The following is a 19,482-nucleotide window of genomic DNA, read 5'->3' as shown; positions in this document are numbered from 1 at the left end:
CTCCTCTAAACACATACTTGCAAATATAAATCACTACAAAAATCTTGCTGTTCTATACATGTTGCTTAACTACTCACGAGCTTCTTGTGGACGAAAATATATATATTTCATATGTTATATATATATATATATATATATATATATATATATATATATATATATATATATATATATATATATACACGTTGCACTTTTCCGTCATTTTTCTAAATTTCGTTACTTTATCTCTCTTTCTCCCACAATTGTTAGTGTCTAATCCTCATTAATCGATTCAATTTAAAAGGGCCGTTGGCACTCTCGAAACATCACTAGGCCACTTCTGCTGATATCATGGCCTAACTACTCGTGAGGTTCTTCTAGATGGATATATATATCTATAGATAAGACAAGATGGCCGTTATCGAGTAACCGGCTTGAAGCAAATGTTCCGTTTTTTTAGTGCAGTTTTCATGATATTTGTTCTTGTTGCCTGTTTTCATCTTCGTTTATTGTGTTCATTTTGTATTGGCTGTTAAATTTGTATGTGTTTCTTCATCTCCTTGCTTTGGAAACGAGAAAAATTAGACTTTTTCCCAGCTGTCTTGCTCGACTGTTTTTTAACAAACCTCCATCACGTGATACTCGCAAGTCAACCCGTTTATGCTGCAATGGACCCTCATTAATTGCTTTAAATGATCACTCCTTAGCACTCCACACTACATTGTGCTCTAGTCTAAACGAACTGGGACTACATTCATCATTACCTAAATGTAAACAGAAGCGAAAAATGAAACTTTGTATCAAAGCTGGCCGGCGTAGAACAGGAAGAAGAATCCCACTTATCTCCCTTACTTCGGCAGAACCATTTAAAAACATTTCGACCGTTAATTTAAATAATCTAATTCAAATCCGTATTAATTCGTCAACCTTTGTGTCAACTATCCAAGAAATACCTCTGCGAATTGCATTATTCAATGTCAAATCAGTAGGACCACCGGAAAAGCACACAGAAATAGTTAATTTTATCAACGACCAAAATGTTGACATATTTTTCCTGACAGAAACATGGCTAAAACATCAGGCGATGAGCCCAAGTGTGCGGACCTAACACCCACTGGTTACTCCATCAAGTAGTTCCCACCGTAATTCGCGCGGAGGTGCAATTGCTGTCATCACAAAGAACTCCATGATAAAACGTTTTAACCACACCACAAAATTCAGTTTCGACCACACATCGTTTGAACTTGTCCAACTCACAATCACACTGAAGCAAAGGTCAGTCCATTTTTTTCTGCCTATACCGCCCTCCTCCTAGTAAAAAAATAAGCTGGCGGACTCTCTCTTTTTGGATCACTTTCCGAATCTCCTGGAGCATGAAAATTCGATAGGTGGCAACCTGATTATTCTTGGAGATTTCAATTTTCACTTTGACTGTCCCGGAAACTCAAATACATCAAAACTCGTAGATTCCATTAATGTTTACAACCTCAAACAGTCAGTTAACCAACCCACCCATAAACATGGTCACATTTGAGACTGGATTCTTCATAGACCTGATGATAACATTCTACGGTCCTCCCTGGTATCCCATGACCATGCATCAGATCACCCCTGCATTATATGCCATCTTGACGTATCAGTCCCTAATCCTCCACCTTTATCTGCTACTAAGAGAACCCTCCGTATGATAAATAGAACCAAACTAATGCACGACATCCAAGCTAACCTAACAACTTGCTTACCTCTTACCGCAGAACAACTCGATAACTGTCTGCGTTCATTGCTTGACAAACATGCCCCAGCTACCAAGTGCAGAGTATCAATTCAAAAGTGTTCTCTATGGTATAGCAGTGTTAGGGACCAGCTTCGCACTGCTAAAGGAGACCGCAGTAAAGCTGAGAGGCTCTGACTTTCCACCAGACTCACTATTCATAAGCAAATCTATGAAGTCGCTAAGAAGAATGTCACAAATATAGTCCTTGCAGCGAAATCAGCCCACTACACTACTAAGATCATGGAAAGTTCCAGCTGCAGAGAGATCTTTGAGATTACTAACAAGCTAATGTCAAGGAACAACTCAACACCACTTCCAACTACCTTCTTTCTACTCGACCTTCCGGACATGTTTGCAAATTTCTTCTGTGACAAAGTACAAACCATTAGAGATAAGCTTGACACCACAATTTCACTTGACTCGTCGTCACATACAGTTGGGATACAGAATTTGAGTGGCAACCATTAGTAGCATTTGAACCTGTCTCTATAGACTTGGTACGTACAATCCTGATGAAGAGTGCACCAAAGTCATGTGAATTTGATCAAATTCCAACATCACTGCTGCTTGAGTGCTTAGATCCAGTATTGCCTTCACTAACTGAAGTTATTAATACCTCTCTATCATCTGGGGAATTCACATCGTTTTTTTTAAAACTGCCATTGTAAAGCCTCTACTGAAGAAACCAACACTAGACCATAGCGATTTATACAAATACCGCCCAGTTTCTAATCTCCCATTCATATGAAAAATCCTAGAAAAGTTGTTCTATCCCAGCTTGTATCTCATCTAAATTCAAACAGTCTCTTTAGCAATGTACAATCTGCATATCGCCCCTGCCACAGTACTGAAACTACTCTTCTAAAAGTAGTTAATGACATTCTCTCTGCGTTGGATAGCGGAAAGATTACAGTCCTCACCCTCCTTGACTTGTCTGCAGCATTTGACACAATAGACCATGATATATTATTTCACCGTCTCCAGCATGTATTTGGCATTCATGATACAGCCTTACTGTGGTTCAAGTCCTACTTGGTCAGCAGGACACAGATTGTATCTGCAAATGGAATACACTCCAGCCAAGTTGATCTATGTTGTGGTTGTCCACATGGATATCTTCGTGGACCTGTTCTCTTCATTCTGTACAATCAGTCGCTCTCAAGTGTCATAGATCATCATCCAGTGTCTCACCAGTTGTACGCTGATGACACCCAAATATACAAATCTAGCCACCCAGCTGAAGTTGATGCTACCATCTATGGTGTAGAGAGGTGCATTCTTGATGTGAAGTCATGGATGACATGTAACAAGCTGCAGATGAATGATGATAAAACTGAGGCCACTCTGATTACAACACAAAGGCTTTCTCATTCACATCCTTTATCTCAAACAATGAATATCAGCAACGCCAACATTAAATTCACACAATCAGTACGAAACCTATTTGTTACTCTGGACAGTACTCTCACATTGCACCAACATGTCATGAACATATGCAAGGCTGCATATCTTGAGCTGAGACGCATCAGCTCAATTCGCAAATATATTTCAGTTGATGCCACTAAAACACTTGTGTATTTATTAGTACTTTCAAGACTTGACTATTGTAACTCAATTATGTCTGGTTCATCTCAATGTCTGCTTCAGAAACTTCAAAAAGTTCAAAACACAGCTGCTCGGATCATACTTAGAGTACCACGGTCAGAGAACATCTCCCCGCTGCTCTGTCCCATACACTAGCTATCCATTCGATCCAGAATCAAACACAAAATTTGTTCTCTGTGCTACGTTTCACTGTCGGACTCTAGTCCAACATACCTATCCCATCTCACCCATGTGTAAGCACCAGCATGATACTTACGCTCCTCTTCTGACAATCATATACTCATTATTCCTACTACGAAAACAAAGTCATATGGACAGCGTTCTTTTGCATACGAAGGCCCAGCAACATGGAATGAATTGCCCACTGAACTTAGACACAAAGACATTGTGATCACATTCAAGAGTGCTCTCAAAACTCACTTATTTCGACTGCAAGAACAAACTTAAAGACCTAATAATGTTTCCTACCTTAAATATTCTCAGCATAATTTTTTTTTATTTTTAACGTTTTTCTAATTTCATGGTGTTTGTTTTTGTAATAATACTATTATATGGTGTTTTAATCTTATAGGTGTTGTCTAATGTTGTAAAGCGCTTAGAGCTTCGAAAGATTATGCGCTATACAAAGTCCTCATTTTCATTATTATTATTATTATTTTCATTATTATTATTATTATTATTATTATTATTATTATTATTATTATTATTATACGTACAGTACGTAAAAGTTGGAAAGTTAGAAATTATTAACATAAATGTTTTAGGTAAATTTGAAAGGGTATTAATATGAATTAAAATAGTTATTTTGATTTTGCATTCTCACGACGTTGACATAGTATTGAGTTATTACATTACAATCATTGTGTTGTATGAAGACTAGGCAAAATGCAACGAACGTTATATATTTCATACACATTAGGCCTTCATTACAATGCACGTGGCAAACTACACGATGACATGTAATGGGGGATAATTACAACCCACAGTCATGGAGCTGTGTAATGTTGTGGAAATTAAAGAAAAGTCAAATTAAAATAATACAAACAGATTACGTAAGATATATGAGCAGCTGCACACGTAGAATATGAAACGCCGTTCAAATTCTGTTTAAATACTAATTGTGAATATTAAACAAATTATAGTGCAACATGCTTAGCAAAGTTACAAGTTATCCGTTCAAACACCCACATTCGTTCAAACACAGACTGCTACATGTTGCAGGATACCTTATTGAAATAAATGGGGCATCAGAATTAACATAGTTTTAGCCATTTCTACACCATCAGAGTATAGTCCACCACCAATCTGTATTGAATTGTGCATTACCGATAGTCCTTACAAGAAAATGGTTCTTTCTACTGTAAAGATTAAATTTTGGATTATAATAATATATTTTTGTTAAGTGATGTTCGACTAGTTTCTAAAAAGAAAGCGGACCATGGCTTTTGCTTTCAAAACCGTTTATTGCTGGAAACCGTTTTTCATCCTAACTGGTTTATGTTATATCAGTCAGATATAATGTGATCAACAAGCTGATAGTCACCAGGCAGTAAGTATAGCATCATGTACTCGCCAGGAAGTGAGTGCAATCTCATGTATTCAGCTAATTATTTTGGCTGCCTATCTTTGCGTGCTTTATTAATTTGGAGATACCGAATCTTTCATGAACAGTTTATTTACAAAACAACTTGTCAAAAGTGATCTCTGTTTTATTTATTGATTCTGGCCGTTGATGATGAGCAAAGTAATAAGGTATGCTAAACATTAACATTATTTAAAGGGGTTATGATTTAATCTAATACTTCCATCAATATCAGATATTAATTATCGCAAAAGAAAATATTCAGAGATTTACGAAAGACACGGCTAATGCGTTGTTGCTGGTAATTTGATTTATATTCGGAAGACTTCGATTCAACGTCTCTGCATGTTTCACAAGAATGTGTGATAGTACACCCGCATGCTGTTAAATATGAAATATGTCAAAATAATGTCATATATTCGATGTAGTGTACAAATAAGTTTTACCTTTCCGGTGGCCTAAGTGGTTAGAGCGTCTGCCTCGGATGGGGAGCCCGTGGGTTCGAAACAAAGTCTTGTAAATATGTTACTAGCAGCTGCCTCACTTGGTGTGATATGCATTAAGAGACGCGTATCAGGATAATGTTGCTGGATGGGACATGATGCTACATGTTTGCGGGATGATGCCCCAGTGCTAAACATCACGATCAACTGCCACTTTGCAGATATCATTGCGATGTGACTGAAACATTTTTAAAGTTATGTTAAAAATCCAAAGTCACACACACACACATATACACACACGCGGTTTTCCAAATATACCAAATGACAATCTTGTAATAACGGGAGTACCTCTTGAACATCTAGGCTGAACACGGTTGAGTCAGTAATTTGAGAAACCTATCATCATCCCAATTAACATCCTATGAAACAGTACGGTCGGTGATAGCGCAAGTGGTGAAATATCATGCAAAAAATCAAAATTAACAAGGATAATGATGGCTTGATAAAATGACAAGAGAAAGCAGTACGTATATGTCCGATTAGAGGATCATTATCCCAACTGCATTTTACCTGTATGTTTCAGTTGTTTGTTTACCGGTTCCTTCGAGTGCAATCAAACTGCTTGTCCGTCGAAAATAAGGTTATTCTTCATGTTTCTCTACTGTCTTCTACCTGATATACCATATCAAGCAAACGTCCCTAACAACAAGAGTGCTTATTGTCAATAGTTTGACATATAAACATCAACATATAGCATTTTAAAGATAAGCATTGTCCATGCTAAAAATTAGCGCATTAAGTGTTCCGCAAAAAAGTTAGAAAAGTTGGGTTTTAAACACACCTTAAAATGGATTAGACGCTTAGTTTGATTTCCGGCGCATTAAACCATGATTTACAGGAAATGTAGCCTCTAATATAATTAGCAAAGTTATGCAATGAAAGCCTGAATAGAATGGCAGGAGTCAATGGCCATAAGTCATTTAAATGTGCATTTTGAATTTCATAACTCGGACTTCGGCTATGTTTGGGTAGCCTCTGGAATAGAATGCGTGCTTTTATTGATGAGACCTAAAACAGTCGTAATTTTCAGCTCCCCCAATGTCATTACATGAGTTCATCTAAATGAACGTCCGCCTAATATTAGTGTCCGCGACAAATCTTTAGCAAAGATTGTTAGATTTCCACCAAACTTTTACATGCAACTTTGTGTTGGTGAACGAGGTGAATTGCGAGCATTCAGTACCACTGGAATCTAGAATATTAAAATTTACAGCGTCCTGTGCTGTCATGTCAAGATGTTATTGCAATTCCAATATTTTCCCGCTGAGTAACTTTACCAAAGATTATATCATTTCAATTATATATATATTGACAGCCTTTTATTTATGTGATGTCAGATGAGTTTAAAGTTTCAAGCGTGTTCTTAGGGTGAGATTAACTGCATGGTTAAAATAACAGTAAAGTGATCGACGACTTTTTCAGGTTGGTTGTTTTAATCAATATCATCCATTCGTTAAATCATCTTTAATATTCTTCTTTAAATAGTTTAACTCTTACATTATGTATTTCGCTGCATTTTAAATCATGATTTTGTAGAATTATGGCACAATATTGTTTAAAATACCCCTTCTCCTTTGTCTCTTTAAAACGTCTATGGTTAAGGCCGTACTGAGCAAATCATTACAAGTGCAACCATTTGCGAAGCACCAGCCTCGTATCGTTATAGTAAACATCGCTTTGCAATACAACGTTAGTAGTCTTGTCATATTTCAGAGCTGGTTTTTGAGTACCAAGAATGAAATTTTGCGTGATACTAGTTGTTGGAATTATGAGCAAGGATCAGCCATAATAAAACTGTACAGATGTCATGGACAGCATGGCAACCAAGAATGGATATACGCAGACGTAAGTACTGGCAAATGAGACTTAACGTCTTATGCAAAGGCTTCAGTTATTGTTGCTTAGTTGAGTTAAACCTACGGTAAAGATCGTATCAGCAAATACGACCTAAATATTATTTCATAGTTGGTAACAGTAGTAACCCCAAACTGTAATCGGTTGGTAAGAGTAGTAACCCCAAACTGTAATCGGTTCCTCTTCAACATTTTGAATAGATAAATTTAAATTTAAATTACAACTGCAGACTATGTTTGGGTCAAAATGTACTAAAGCATCTTTGATTTTCAATAAACAAACTTTCATGTAACAAATTTGAAGTAAAAATGCCCGAATCCTAATTGTTTACGTAGTAGGCAAAACAAATTACCGGCGATCACTTCACCCTGCACAATTAAAAGTTTTATCAAGCTTCTTTTCAAAGCGGATGTAAATAAAACATTTATATTTTCAGGACGACACGATATATAATCCCAGTTCGAGAAGATGTCTTGAAATAAGCTCTGATGGAAAAAACGTCACAGCTAATGAATGTACAGGTCATGAGCGGCAGAAATGGCTATGGAAACGTGGCCCGGCAAAGGGACCTAGGAGACATACATAAAATGTGGTCTTGAAAATAGTATTTCTTAGCTGAGTTTCATTGTGCAATATAACGAATATGAACCTTATAATACATTCTAAAGAAAAAACATGGTAACCAACCTTTGTGAAATTCTATGGATGAAGTTCAAGAGCTTTGCTTTGCAACTTGCGAATTGTAACTGAATTTTCATTGTATAAATTTTATTGGTTTGCAACTAGAAAGGTGTTTCAGATGCATCCTTGTTTGGTCTATTTTGCATCAACATGTTTTAAGGAATATATATATATATATATATATATATATATATATATATATATATATATATATATATATATACATATACATATATACATATATAAGAGCGACTATGAAAGAGGATAATGGGGCAAAGGAAATAAAGAACGTGTAATCTCCTGTATCATACATAAATCATTACGAGTCTATGCTCTTAAAATAAGTAAGAGAAAAGTGGGAAAAAGTTTTGTAAAATTAAACAAATAATATTTTTCCCTAGATCACCAAATACAAATGTAATAGTAAGGAACATAAGCTATAGTATTATGAATCAGATCCCAAAAAATAATAGAATTACAGACCCAAGCCCCAATAGTTTAATGTCCTGAATAAACTTCAGTAGAAGTCCAAATTAAATCCTAAACTTAAACATACACAGACTGCAATGCCACTTAAAGATTCACTGCATAGATGTTGGGAGATCTGCAAATATTGATTCGCTCTGCATGCATACTCGACAATATTTGTCTAGTTAAAAATTGTATCTAACCCAACTCGATACCGTGTTCGAGGATCATGTAAAGAGATCGTTACAAATCCATGTGGTTTTGCCTGAGCACGACTAAAGAAATTTCTAAATTTATTTATATCCATGTCGCCGCTACACCAAGTCTGATGTATATTTTTCAGTGTATGAGTATCAACGTCGTTAAACAGCGCAAGAATGTTACAGTTATCTCTGATCACTTTTGGTATTTGTGTATATCGTTGAGTCACATAAATCACATCCACGTTTTTATGTCTGCCGCGTGAAAATATCCTGGCAGGGTTTGTCTGTTTGTCTAACATCACATCGTCGTACACGACTAAATTATTTACAGTTCTATCAATGTCATCAATTCTCGGCGCTTCATTGATATCTGTGATAAATTCAACGACGTCTTTATCGTCCTCACTTGTAACTTTTGTACTTTCGTTAAAATCCTTTATTACGTCATAGCACCGCTGATCGTCCACAGACGGAGCTATCAAATACAACTTCTCCCACTTCATCCACTTCATTATTAAATTAAGTAACAACTGCGTCTTACCACTCCCAAATGGACCTATAATTGTCATTCGAATTGAATTTGGTAGCAACGAGTTATGTTTGATTGGCTCTTGTCGTTTTGTAGCAGAAAAGTCAGTGATCTTCATTAGATATATTATAAAATAATATGGATTTATATTGTGTGAAATGTAGAACACGTACCCCAACTGCGGATATAACAACCACTACAACAAAAAATAATCGATCTGCGCTTACAGGCAAGTGTGAACGTTGCGGCACAAAAAAGTTTAAATTTATTCAGTCGGGTAAATAAAAAGCGAGGAGGTGATAACGCAGCTAAGTTAACAAATTTACCCGGAACTCCGTGGGACAAATACCCAGGAGAAAAACATCTTCCAGGATATAATTACTGTGGTCCTGGAACCCGACTTGATATCAGACTTGATGCCTTAGATCAACCAAAACCAGGTGAGTATCCGATAAATGCCATCGATAAGGCGTGTCATGCGCATGATGTAGCTTACCGAAGTAAGTATTTGCAACAGCGCCATCTCCCGGATGTGAAATTAATTCACGCGCTAAATGCCATCACTGATAAATCTTTCAAAGTAAAGTTAGCTAGCTGGTTAATAAAATCTGCAATGAAAGGTAAATTAGCGCTAGGTGCTGGTAATTAATAATAATGGAGTCTATTTATTATTCCCCAAAGGGATATTGGAGAGGTAGCGCAGCAATTAGTAAACTCGCTGAAGCAGCAAAAGTTACGCGAGTTACTGCTAAAAATTGGTTATCCAAACAAGCAATATGGCAAATTTGTCTACCGCGTCCTAAACAAATTCACTTTGCACATTTTGATGTTAGTGTACCAAATGAAGTTCACCAAGCTGATATATTATTTCTGCCACACGATACTATTAAAATCCGAAGACGTCAAAACACATATAGGTACGCGTTAACTGTAGTTGATGTTGCAAGTAGATATAAAGATGCAGAACCGCTATCAACGAAAACAGCATCTAAAGTAGCCAATGCGTTTGAGCGAATTTATCAACGAGGACTTGGACCACAAGGTGGTCTGCGATGGCCGCAGTTGTTACAAGTTGTTCCTGGCAAAGAATTTCAAGGTGCAGTATCATCGCTGATGAAGCAACATAATGTTACCATCAGACGAGGACAAACTGAAATTCACCGTGATCAGGCAATTGTTGAGCGATTTAATCGAACACTTGCTGAGCGGTTATTTGGATATCAATACGCGAAGGAATTCATTCAGGATACGAGATCACGCGAATGGGTTGCAAGATTACCAAGTGTGATAGCTGCGCTAAATAATGAAATTACTCGAACAACCAACATGAAACCTGCCATCGCGATCACAAAAAAACATATACCCGTACAACGACGTGATTCTTCAACACAGCCAATATTAGGTGATGTCACTGTGAGATAATTATATGAACCAGGTGAACTTGAAGGTGGTAAACGAAGAGCGACTGATCATATCTGGAGTGTTACTACACACAAGATATCTAACATAACAAGATCCATGGTAGACCAGCAATCTACAGGCTGGATTCGACTGCTCCTCAACGTGGTTTCACACGTGAGCAACTGCAGGTAATTCCCGAGGATACACAATTACCACCCCGATCACTTAACTAGCGCCTCTACGTCGATTACATTCAAGACAGGTCAGCATCACATTATCACGTGTATGACCGCGACTGTTATCTTTTCTATCTACGGTAAATTGTCTTGAATTTTTTATCCGAATACTACCATAGCATTATACAATTACAGCTCGCACAGTGATTATTCTGCTGTTGTTTTAGCGAAATGACAAAGTCATTGTCGAGGTCAAATTGTCTGTTATTTTTTTGTCACTCTGTTTGTAACCGGCTAGTTTTCTTTTTATTATGTCGCTGTTGTTTTCATCTCTATCAGTTATTGACTCTTCCAAGACAATTCTTCGCAGTTGAGATATTTTTCTGACTCTGGACACAGCTAAGTAAACTAAGTTTGACCATTCGATCATTCGATCATCAACGATCCAGACAGTTGTATCACTGATAGTCAGTCCTTGAGATGAATGAATTGTCATTGCGTATCCTAGCGTCCACGGGGATTTATTCATTTTTAGTGCGTCTTTGACAGCATTAATATCAACTAGCACAATATCATTCAATACTAAATTCTGTTTCTCTGTTTTCCCAGGAATATCAACATCTATATTCTGTAACCGCGTATCAGCTGGTCTATAACATAACGGCACTGGCAACATTGGAAACTTTTCTTGTTGTAATTGAAATAGCTGTTGTTGAAGTGTGTCTCTGACTATCTTTCTACTTGCCACTATCAAATCGTCTGGTTTCCATGTTTTCCAAAAGTCGCTCATTGAAGTTTCAGGAATCACCCCGCGCATAATTTCACATTGAATTTTATTCGGTTGTAATCTGATTAATGTTTTAAATTCCTTCAACGTTGCATCAAGTGCTCTATAATCATCAAACACCTCTTCGTAATAATCAACAAAATCTTTTAACCATAAATGTGGAGATACGCCGACAAACGAAGGTGGCTGACCGTGATCGCCGCACATTATCACTGCAGTATTCGATGTTAGCAGCCAATCAAGAAACGTTTTCAATGTATCTAACGTACCGTACATATCTCATCCCAAATTATTTTCCCGGGAATATATTTTGTTCCCATTCGATGTGGAGTCCATACACCACCGCTGTATTTAAAAAAGCTGTGATAAGTACAAGAATTAACTCCTCGTTGTTTCATCTCCCTGGCGAGTCTGTGTGTAGGTGTTAGCACAATCATATCCGATTTGAAAATCGAAGATTTTCCAAATAATTCAATCGCTCGAGTTGTCTTGCCAGACCCGCCTGGACCGTTCAAGTAAACAGTTTTGTGTCTATTGATTGGATCATACACAGATGGTGCGTTCGACATTTCTGATAATTCTGATTTACAATAATCATCCTTAATTTTAATATCAGCGGATTCACAATATCCATGTAACATTTCCGCTTTTATTCTCCACGAACTCCATGATTCATCAGTGCTTGTAAAACGAGCCAGTGATTCTGAATATCTTTTATTGATATAAAATGAATCCGTTGCAACTCTAACTGCAGTGTCAGGAAATTGATTTATCATTGATAGCAAATTTATAGAAACATAAGCCAGCATCGAAGATCTTAAATGTGTGTATTGAGGCGATTCTCCGTCGATATAACTTACAACTGTGCCCAACTTTTCCCCGTCGGAGAAGCGCGCGTCCTCCCGATTACAAAATATATTTCTCGCAACGGCATCGGCAATTATAAAATCCAATTCAGCGTCATCGATAATCAGCCGCGAGTGATGTAGTTTATGATCATATGCACCACCTTGAGTAAATTTACCGATTATTCTTCGTCTTTTGCTGTTTTTTCACTATTGCTGAGTTTGATCTCGAGAATTTTAGGAGCTTCACCGACAATGACATCCATCGGAGTATTTGGACTCTCTCGTGCATACTCGCTAATAACATCATCTACACTGATACGCTCCGGTGTTGGTAACCAAACTGAAGTCTGCGGTCGATATGATATAATTGCTTCACTGACCGTCAACGATACTAGTATTCGGCTGTCAAGCATATATCGCAACAATACTATTGGTGCCCAACGCTTTTCACTAGCGTGTCTGCCAAACCAAACATAACAGCACGGATGAAGTTTACCGCGAACTCAAACGAAGTCACACGAGCAAATCCTGTCAAGTCAAAGTCGGGTAAAGGACCGTTTATATCAACTCGTGTCATCGAGTTCGTGGGATGTCCAAATCGCTTAAAATATTCGCGGCACTCGCCGTTCCCGAGAAAGCTTCCCGGGTAGCACGCAGACATATCCACGGAAATCATATCCCGGTGGTCATACCGGGTATTCCACAGTCCGCCATGTCCATACTCGACACAACTCAATTGTATATACGAAAGAAACTCGCTTCGGATTGGTCTCCACTAATTTCTTTCTCTTTGAGAGTGGGCGACAACACTCGGAAATGTAAAACAATTAGTTAATAACTGCTCGGTGTTTTCTTCGACTTTCGCATATTTCTCTGCGAGTTTTTTCATTTGTTGTTGCAACGACTCCGTCCGGTATAACTCACCGTTAGGTTTTGCAAATTGATCATACTCGGAATCTTCGGAACTTTTAAACAACCACATCGACACAGGGTCGGTTTTGCTTATCTGCTTGATAGCATCGAATATGTTTCCGCGATAATATTTCACAACACGATCCCGCGGAAATATCGTAACTGCGTTAGTCCAAGCATGAGCGTTATGATCAATGATATTTATTGGAGCTCCGTATCGATTATATTTCGATTTGTATAATACTTCCTTTGTTATCGTTGTTACGGTTATGGGAAATCTTAATGCGCTTTCTAGCTTGGCGACATCGTTTGTTGATGCTCCTGTGTGTTTGACCCGCTCAGCCCACGCTGTTATTTTGGACTGTCTTAACGCAGTCAGACCGTTTCCCCGCATCGCATTTTTAAAATGTTCCATTACTCGCTCGGCTACACAATTCAGCGACAACGACGAAGTCGTCGATGACGTCCTCATCGGGGTAAGTTTATCAATTTTTGGTTTTTTTATCGGATAGATTCCATAAATGACCGCGGTCACAGGATATGCTCGAGCGTAATATGGTTTATCAATCCCGGTCAGCATTCCTGGTTTGGAGTCTTTACTTTACAAAAAGGTCTTTACGCTAGCAAGGACAGGGTCGAGTTTGTCACGGATAATCCACGTATCGGAATCTGCTTGCACAATAAATTTTATTCTGAAAAAATATTTCCTACCATCAGCGAGGTAATTGATAATTGTTTTCGCCCGTGCATCATTCATTGTAGCATCGATGACAGAGTCAACGACATTGACTTAGTCAATGTCACGTATAATTTTAAATGACGACCATACGTGAGATGCGCCGTCGTTGCGAAATTTTTTTTTGGCATTCCTGATAATATAAAACATATGAGTCAGGGATTGTCTTCGTGAGTCCCGGTTTAGTCTGTCAAGATCAAATCTTCCAGTGCCAATGGTAGATAATCTTTTAAATTCCTCCATATTATATTTAAGACAAATATTTAAATAAGAAAATATTATATATATGAATCATTGTAAGTGGCTTGGTACAAAATCATCAACTCGCTGTAATAAGTCCTGCAGAGGTGAATTCTGCGGACAACATTCCCAAAGCGTACGACGTGGAAGTTTAGGACAAATACCGTGTCTGTGATGTGGCATCGGAAAACACAGTTAAGTGCAAGGGGCGGAGGAAAACGATACCGTGAACTCAAGCGATATTACAACAAAAAGAATAACGATATATCGGAGCGCGATTGTTTAAATAAGTTTTCAGACAAATTGTGATTTGGACAAATATATTATTATATAAATGAGCCAAGAATTTGTCCGACATCCGACCATTAAAAATTATGAAGCATCTCGCGAGGGAATAGTCAGACACTGAAGCGGAAAATACCAGTTGGTGCTGCTAATAATTCTGGTTATTTAATGTTTACTGTTGGAAAGAAAGGTTATCTCTGTCATAGGTTCGCGTTCGAGTGTTTCTTTGGAAAGATCAAAGACGGTCTTGTAATTGATCACATTGATGGACAAAGACTTGATAATAATTTATCCTATCTAAGGACTGTCACACAACGCCAAAATGTTGCACGTGGGGATGCTGGGGGGAAGAGAGAGTCTAGGCCAGTTGTATCCATAAATTTAGATACGAATGAAGAAATAATATTTCAATCGATGAACTCAGCTGGCAAGTATTTTGATATTTGTGTGGCATCAGTACGAAAAGTCGCAGAAAATATAACTAAATCCGCTCTGTCAAAAAAATATAATAATCAGAAAATTGTTTTTCATTGTCACTAAAATCCGAAGTATTTCCAAACGGAGATAACTCCGTTAGGCATATTTCATGCAATTAGTTCCCTCCCTTTGTCAATGTGCAATACTCCTTGAGATTGTGCAATACAGGTAAATTTATTCAGCGCCACTTAGCGGTATATTATTTACAGCCAACACTTCCGCATTCACAGGTATTTTTCAATTTAAATTCAGCTTATAATTTAAATTCAGAATTTGTTAACTGTATGTTACCACTACAGAGGTAAATTGTTTACATACCACAGAGGTAACACAACGAGCAGACGGTTTTCTGTGTACAAGGAAGTAAATAACTTCCCCTTATTCCTTAACAAAGTCAAGAATGATTTTATCCTTGACAAATGCGTAATTGTCTATTTATCTTTTTTTGCGGATAAAATCTTTATTTTATTACACTTGTTCGGGTTTATGGTTCATCTGTATTTTTTATACGATCATATTTAAGAAAAAAACAAATAAAACATTTTAAACATGTCACGCTGAGCTATTTTTGAACTTTCAAGTATCCGTCGGTTTATATACGATACGATCTTATTAGAAGACGGAGTCTTCGAAGTTCAACAGCAATCAATACCATCTCGTCATATCCGCTCATGGCGGATGCTTTTTACGTCCTCCAGGGGTTGATTTTGAGGGGATGGTATACCCGCTGTTGAGTGTAGAAAATGACTCCGTTAGGATAAGTCGTCTTACTACCTGTCTGTGCTGTCCTTAGTTACTACTGTATATACTATCTGTCTGTGCCGTCCTTAGTTACTACTGTAAATGCTATATGTTGTACCGTCCTAGGATAAGTTAGAATTAAGTTATATAGTGCAAATACAATGCTATGTCCTACTGTAAGCTTGCTAAAATGCGGTGGCAATTTAGGAGCTTTACAAATATAAATACTATATGTTGTACTGTCCTACTGTAAGCTTGCTAAAATGCGGTGGCAATTTAGGAGCTTTACAAATGTAAATATTATGTATAATAGTGTAAATACTATATGTTGTGTTGTCCCAATATGAACCTTGCTAGCATATCATTCAGGTAAGCTAGGGGTTCACATGGGGAATGTCTCGTCGCTCGCAAACACACCCTCTGGGCTCTCTAGACTGTTATTTGACAGGTTAGGGGCTCACATGGGGTTCGTGTTTCCGCTCTCGAGTTTGGTAGGATGTCATATGGCACCCTAGAAACTCAAGGAGATGTGATTTTTTTTTCTTTTAGATATATAATATCAATATATATATGAATTACGAAAATATCAATAATGTGATTACTGCTATTAAAAATTTAGAAGAACGCGGATTGAATTTATCACTAAATTCTGAAACAATTATGTCTGATTTTGAATCATTGCATGAAGCTAAATGCGCAGGACGTTATATTCTTCCTTCCCAATATCGATTCATAAAATAATTGAAAATAATTTGTATAAATCGCTGGCTACAGTAGATTTTTTTGTTGTTGTTGTATGGTTTAACGCCATTTTCAGCACACGATAGGCTATACATTGCGGCCGAGTATGAAATGAAAAAGATAATAAACACTCGGGTTAGAAAATTGAAACATTGCATGTCCGCTGACAAAGTCAAGGATGACAAAGTCAACGACGACGAGGAAGGAAATATCTCACCTTGATGAAATCACTTTGATTTTACTTGGAAGTGAAATCGAAAGTAAAAAAAAATATCACTTTTTTTTACTTCCTGGACTTTATCCTTGATGAAATCGCCTTGATGAAATCAAGGTGATGAAATCAGCGCGATAAGTTGGTCGGGTTCAATGCAGGAATGTGCATAATTGAGAATTTGATCTCTGTCACATACTATTGCGGTAATATGCTCTCGTCTGAGATTATCCAACTGTTGCTGTGTTAGTAAGAAATCTTCGTCTCCGTATTCATGAATAAGCAATTTAACGTTAATTTCTTCTTGTGCAAATGCAGCCCTAACTGCTTGCTCGAGCGCTTGTTTGTCATATACAAAAACATCTGTGAAGTGGTAGATATTTGAGAGTCAATCTAAGATCTAAATACGCGTATATATTCAAGAATTTGATGTACACTGCTATGCGCAATCACAACATGATCTTTTATTAATACTTGCAGTTGCGCATCAGTCAGTATAAAATCGTCATGACCGTATATATCAACCATTATTTTTTCCGGGGTACCTTTTCCTCCGTTGACAGCTTTATCAAGAAGTTCTTTATCATGTATGAAACATTTCACGCGGTGATACATTATATAATACTTGCTTGATTAATTGTGAAATGTATTTTTTTGCAGATTTCAATATTTATTTTACTTTTTACTGAATTCGCATGATTTTGGCTAGTAAATACCGTTATGAAATTAGCAAATCCGACGATTTCTGTGATTTTTACTAGTAAACACCGTTATTAAATTAGCAAATCGGACGATTTCTGTGATTTTTACTAGTAAATACCCCATAAATTTCAGTGAATTTGTCAGTGTGTACAAAAAAATGTAATAAAATATTTTTACTGCAATATCTTATAGAGACGATCTCGTGAAATGTGAGCATAATTCATGATTTGGTCTGGAAGACACATGATTATCGTGATATGATTCTCTCGTAGTTGTTCCAACTGCGATTCTGTCAGTAAAAAATTATCGTTGCAGTATTTATCAATAACTATTTTAACACCGCCTATCAACCCTCCGCTGAATACATTTTTGATATATTCTTCAAGTACTTGTTTGTCGTATATAAAACATTTCACGTGCGTGTACATGCTATATATTTTTTTATTGTTTAAAATAATTTATTGAAATATTTTTTATGTTGACGGTGACATCACTGCTATCATCATCACTGTCGTCGTCAGTGACATCACTGCTATCATCATCACTGTCGTCGTCAGTGACATCATCAATGAAATCATCATCACATTTTTTTTTCAAGGACATTATTATAATATAATATTATTAATTGAAAATCCTTTTACGATTGGAAGTCTATGACTTCACCCTGATTTTATCAGGAGACTAATATGTAGTGTTTCATTCCGTAAATCAAGAGGATTCCCACGCTGGTCTGTCAGCGTAAATTTATTCTGGTCAGCCACGGATTGTGACATCGTAGATAGACCGGATTGATCGGTTCTTGCACAATCAGAAATCCAGGTGGTTCTTTCGGAGTAAATGAATAAAGAATAAATCCTTGCTGGGCTTGATTTGATACTGTCGTGTCTGTGCTGTAACTGCCATCAATGACATCACATACAAGATTGACCGCGACCACTTCAGTTATATTTACGATGCCCGGGGATACGTGACGGCCTTGCCCTTCGGGGTTTTTGTTGTGTCTGAGGACAGTTGGCCCCGGTAGTGTTTTTCTGTGTTGTGCGAGTATGTCATCGAAGGACTCATTGATGAGGTCAGTGACGGATTTTTTCAACTCGGGAACATTATACCCAGGAAATTTAAAATTTGGCAGCGTGGCTTCTGTCAGTGAATATGCAGCTAGAAATCGTTGTTTATAACGGTTTAGGTCATCAGTGTAATCAATTGTTGCCTGAATTACTCGCTGGTTAATATATTCCATGTCGGCGGCAAGCTGATTTAATATTTCAATCCGTGTAATAATTTCGTTGCGTGAACTTGTGATATCAAAAAGTTGTTCTTGGAAGAGCCGCCGTAGATACGTTCGTTGTGTTTTATGTAACTCATTAAGGATTTTAAAATATTCAATAATACCAATTAGGCCAATACCCCTAGTTGCTTCTCCTCCTAGTAGTTCATTAGAAAAAAACCAATGAATATAGTCCTTGTTGATGAAGTTAAGCAAATTACCCACCGGTGCATTTTTTATATCATCCAGATGTTGTTTATATGACGGGGTAATTTCATGATATGACTGCGCGTCAGTGACATAGTCAGACTTTTTAGGCGTTGGTGGTATTGGTTGTGCCAGTGGAGCGACTTCAGGCCATCCTAACACTGTTTTACCAAACGACGCTGATCTGATATTGGGCCAACTGTGATATACTCGTAATTGTGCTAACGCGATCTCGCTTGCTGGAATTGCAGTTGGAAAATTAATACTGAATTCTGGCTTAGTTGAGGTTACTGTTAACAAAGATGTTCGCGCCGGGCTTGTATTTGCGACTATCTGCTGAAGTAATTCCGTCGTTATTTATCTGCCGTCGTTTCAAATCGAAGTTCTTTGTGTAATCGTTGTACACCCCTGCCATCTGCGCGAATTCGAAATCCGATATCATTGTATCGTCAAGACTGGATGATATCAACGACGACAATTTCGAGTAGGTGCTCGTGGCCGCGCTGTTTAACTTTTCATACTCGTGTAATTTTATTAGCGCACACGAGGATATTTTTTTCGCAATTATATTAG

At 37.4% G+C, this 19,482-nt stretch overlaps 1 protein-coding gene across 1 annotated transcript in view; it reads left to right on the top strand.

Moving 5' to 3' along the window:
* Window positions 1-7,883, top strand: part of LOC149776767 (polypeptide N-acetylgalactosaminyltransferase 5-like) — a 34,581-nt gene extending 26,698 nt beyond the window's left edge. Inside the window, exon 9 of the mRNA XM_089941352.1 lies at window positions 7,734-7,883. Coding sequence (XP_089797478.1) covers window positions 7,734-7,883 — 150 coding nt within the window. The remainder of the gene's footprint in view (window positions 1-7,733) is intronic.
* The last annotated feature ends 11,599 nt before the right edge of the window (window positions 7,884-19,482 follow it).

Source organism: Sinohyriopsis cumingii, chromosome 18 (assembly GCF_028554795.1).
Source record: "Sinohyriopsis cumingii isolate HCF-2022 chromosome 18, ASM2855479v2, whole genome shotgun sequence".
Taxonomy (NCBI): Eukaryota; Metazoa; Mollusca; class Bivalvia; order Unionida; family Unionidae; genus Sinohyriopsis; species Sinohyriopsis cumingii.
The sequence above is the reverse complement of the archived record's forward strand: the minus strand, read 5'-3'. Positions and strand labels throughout refer to the sequence as shown.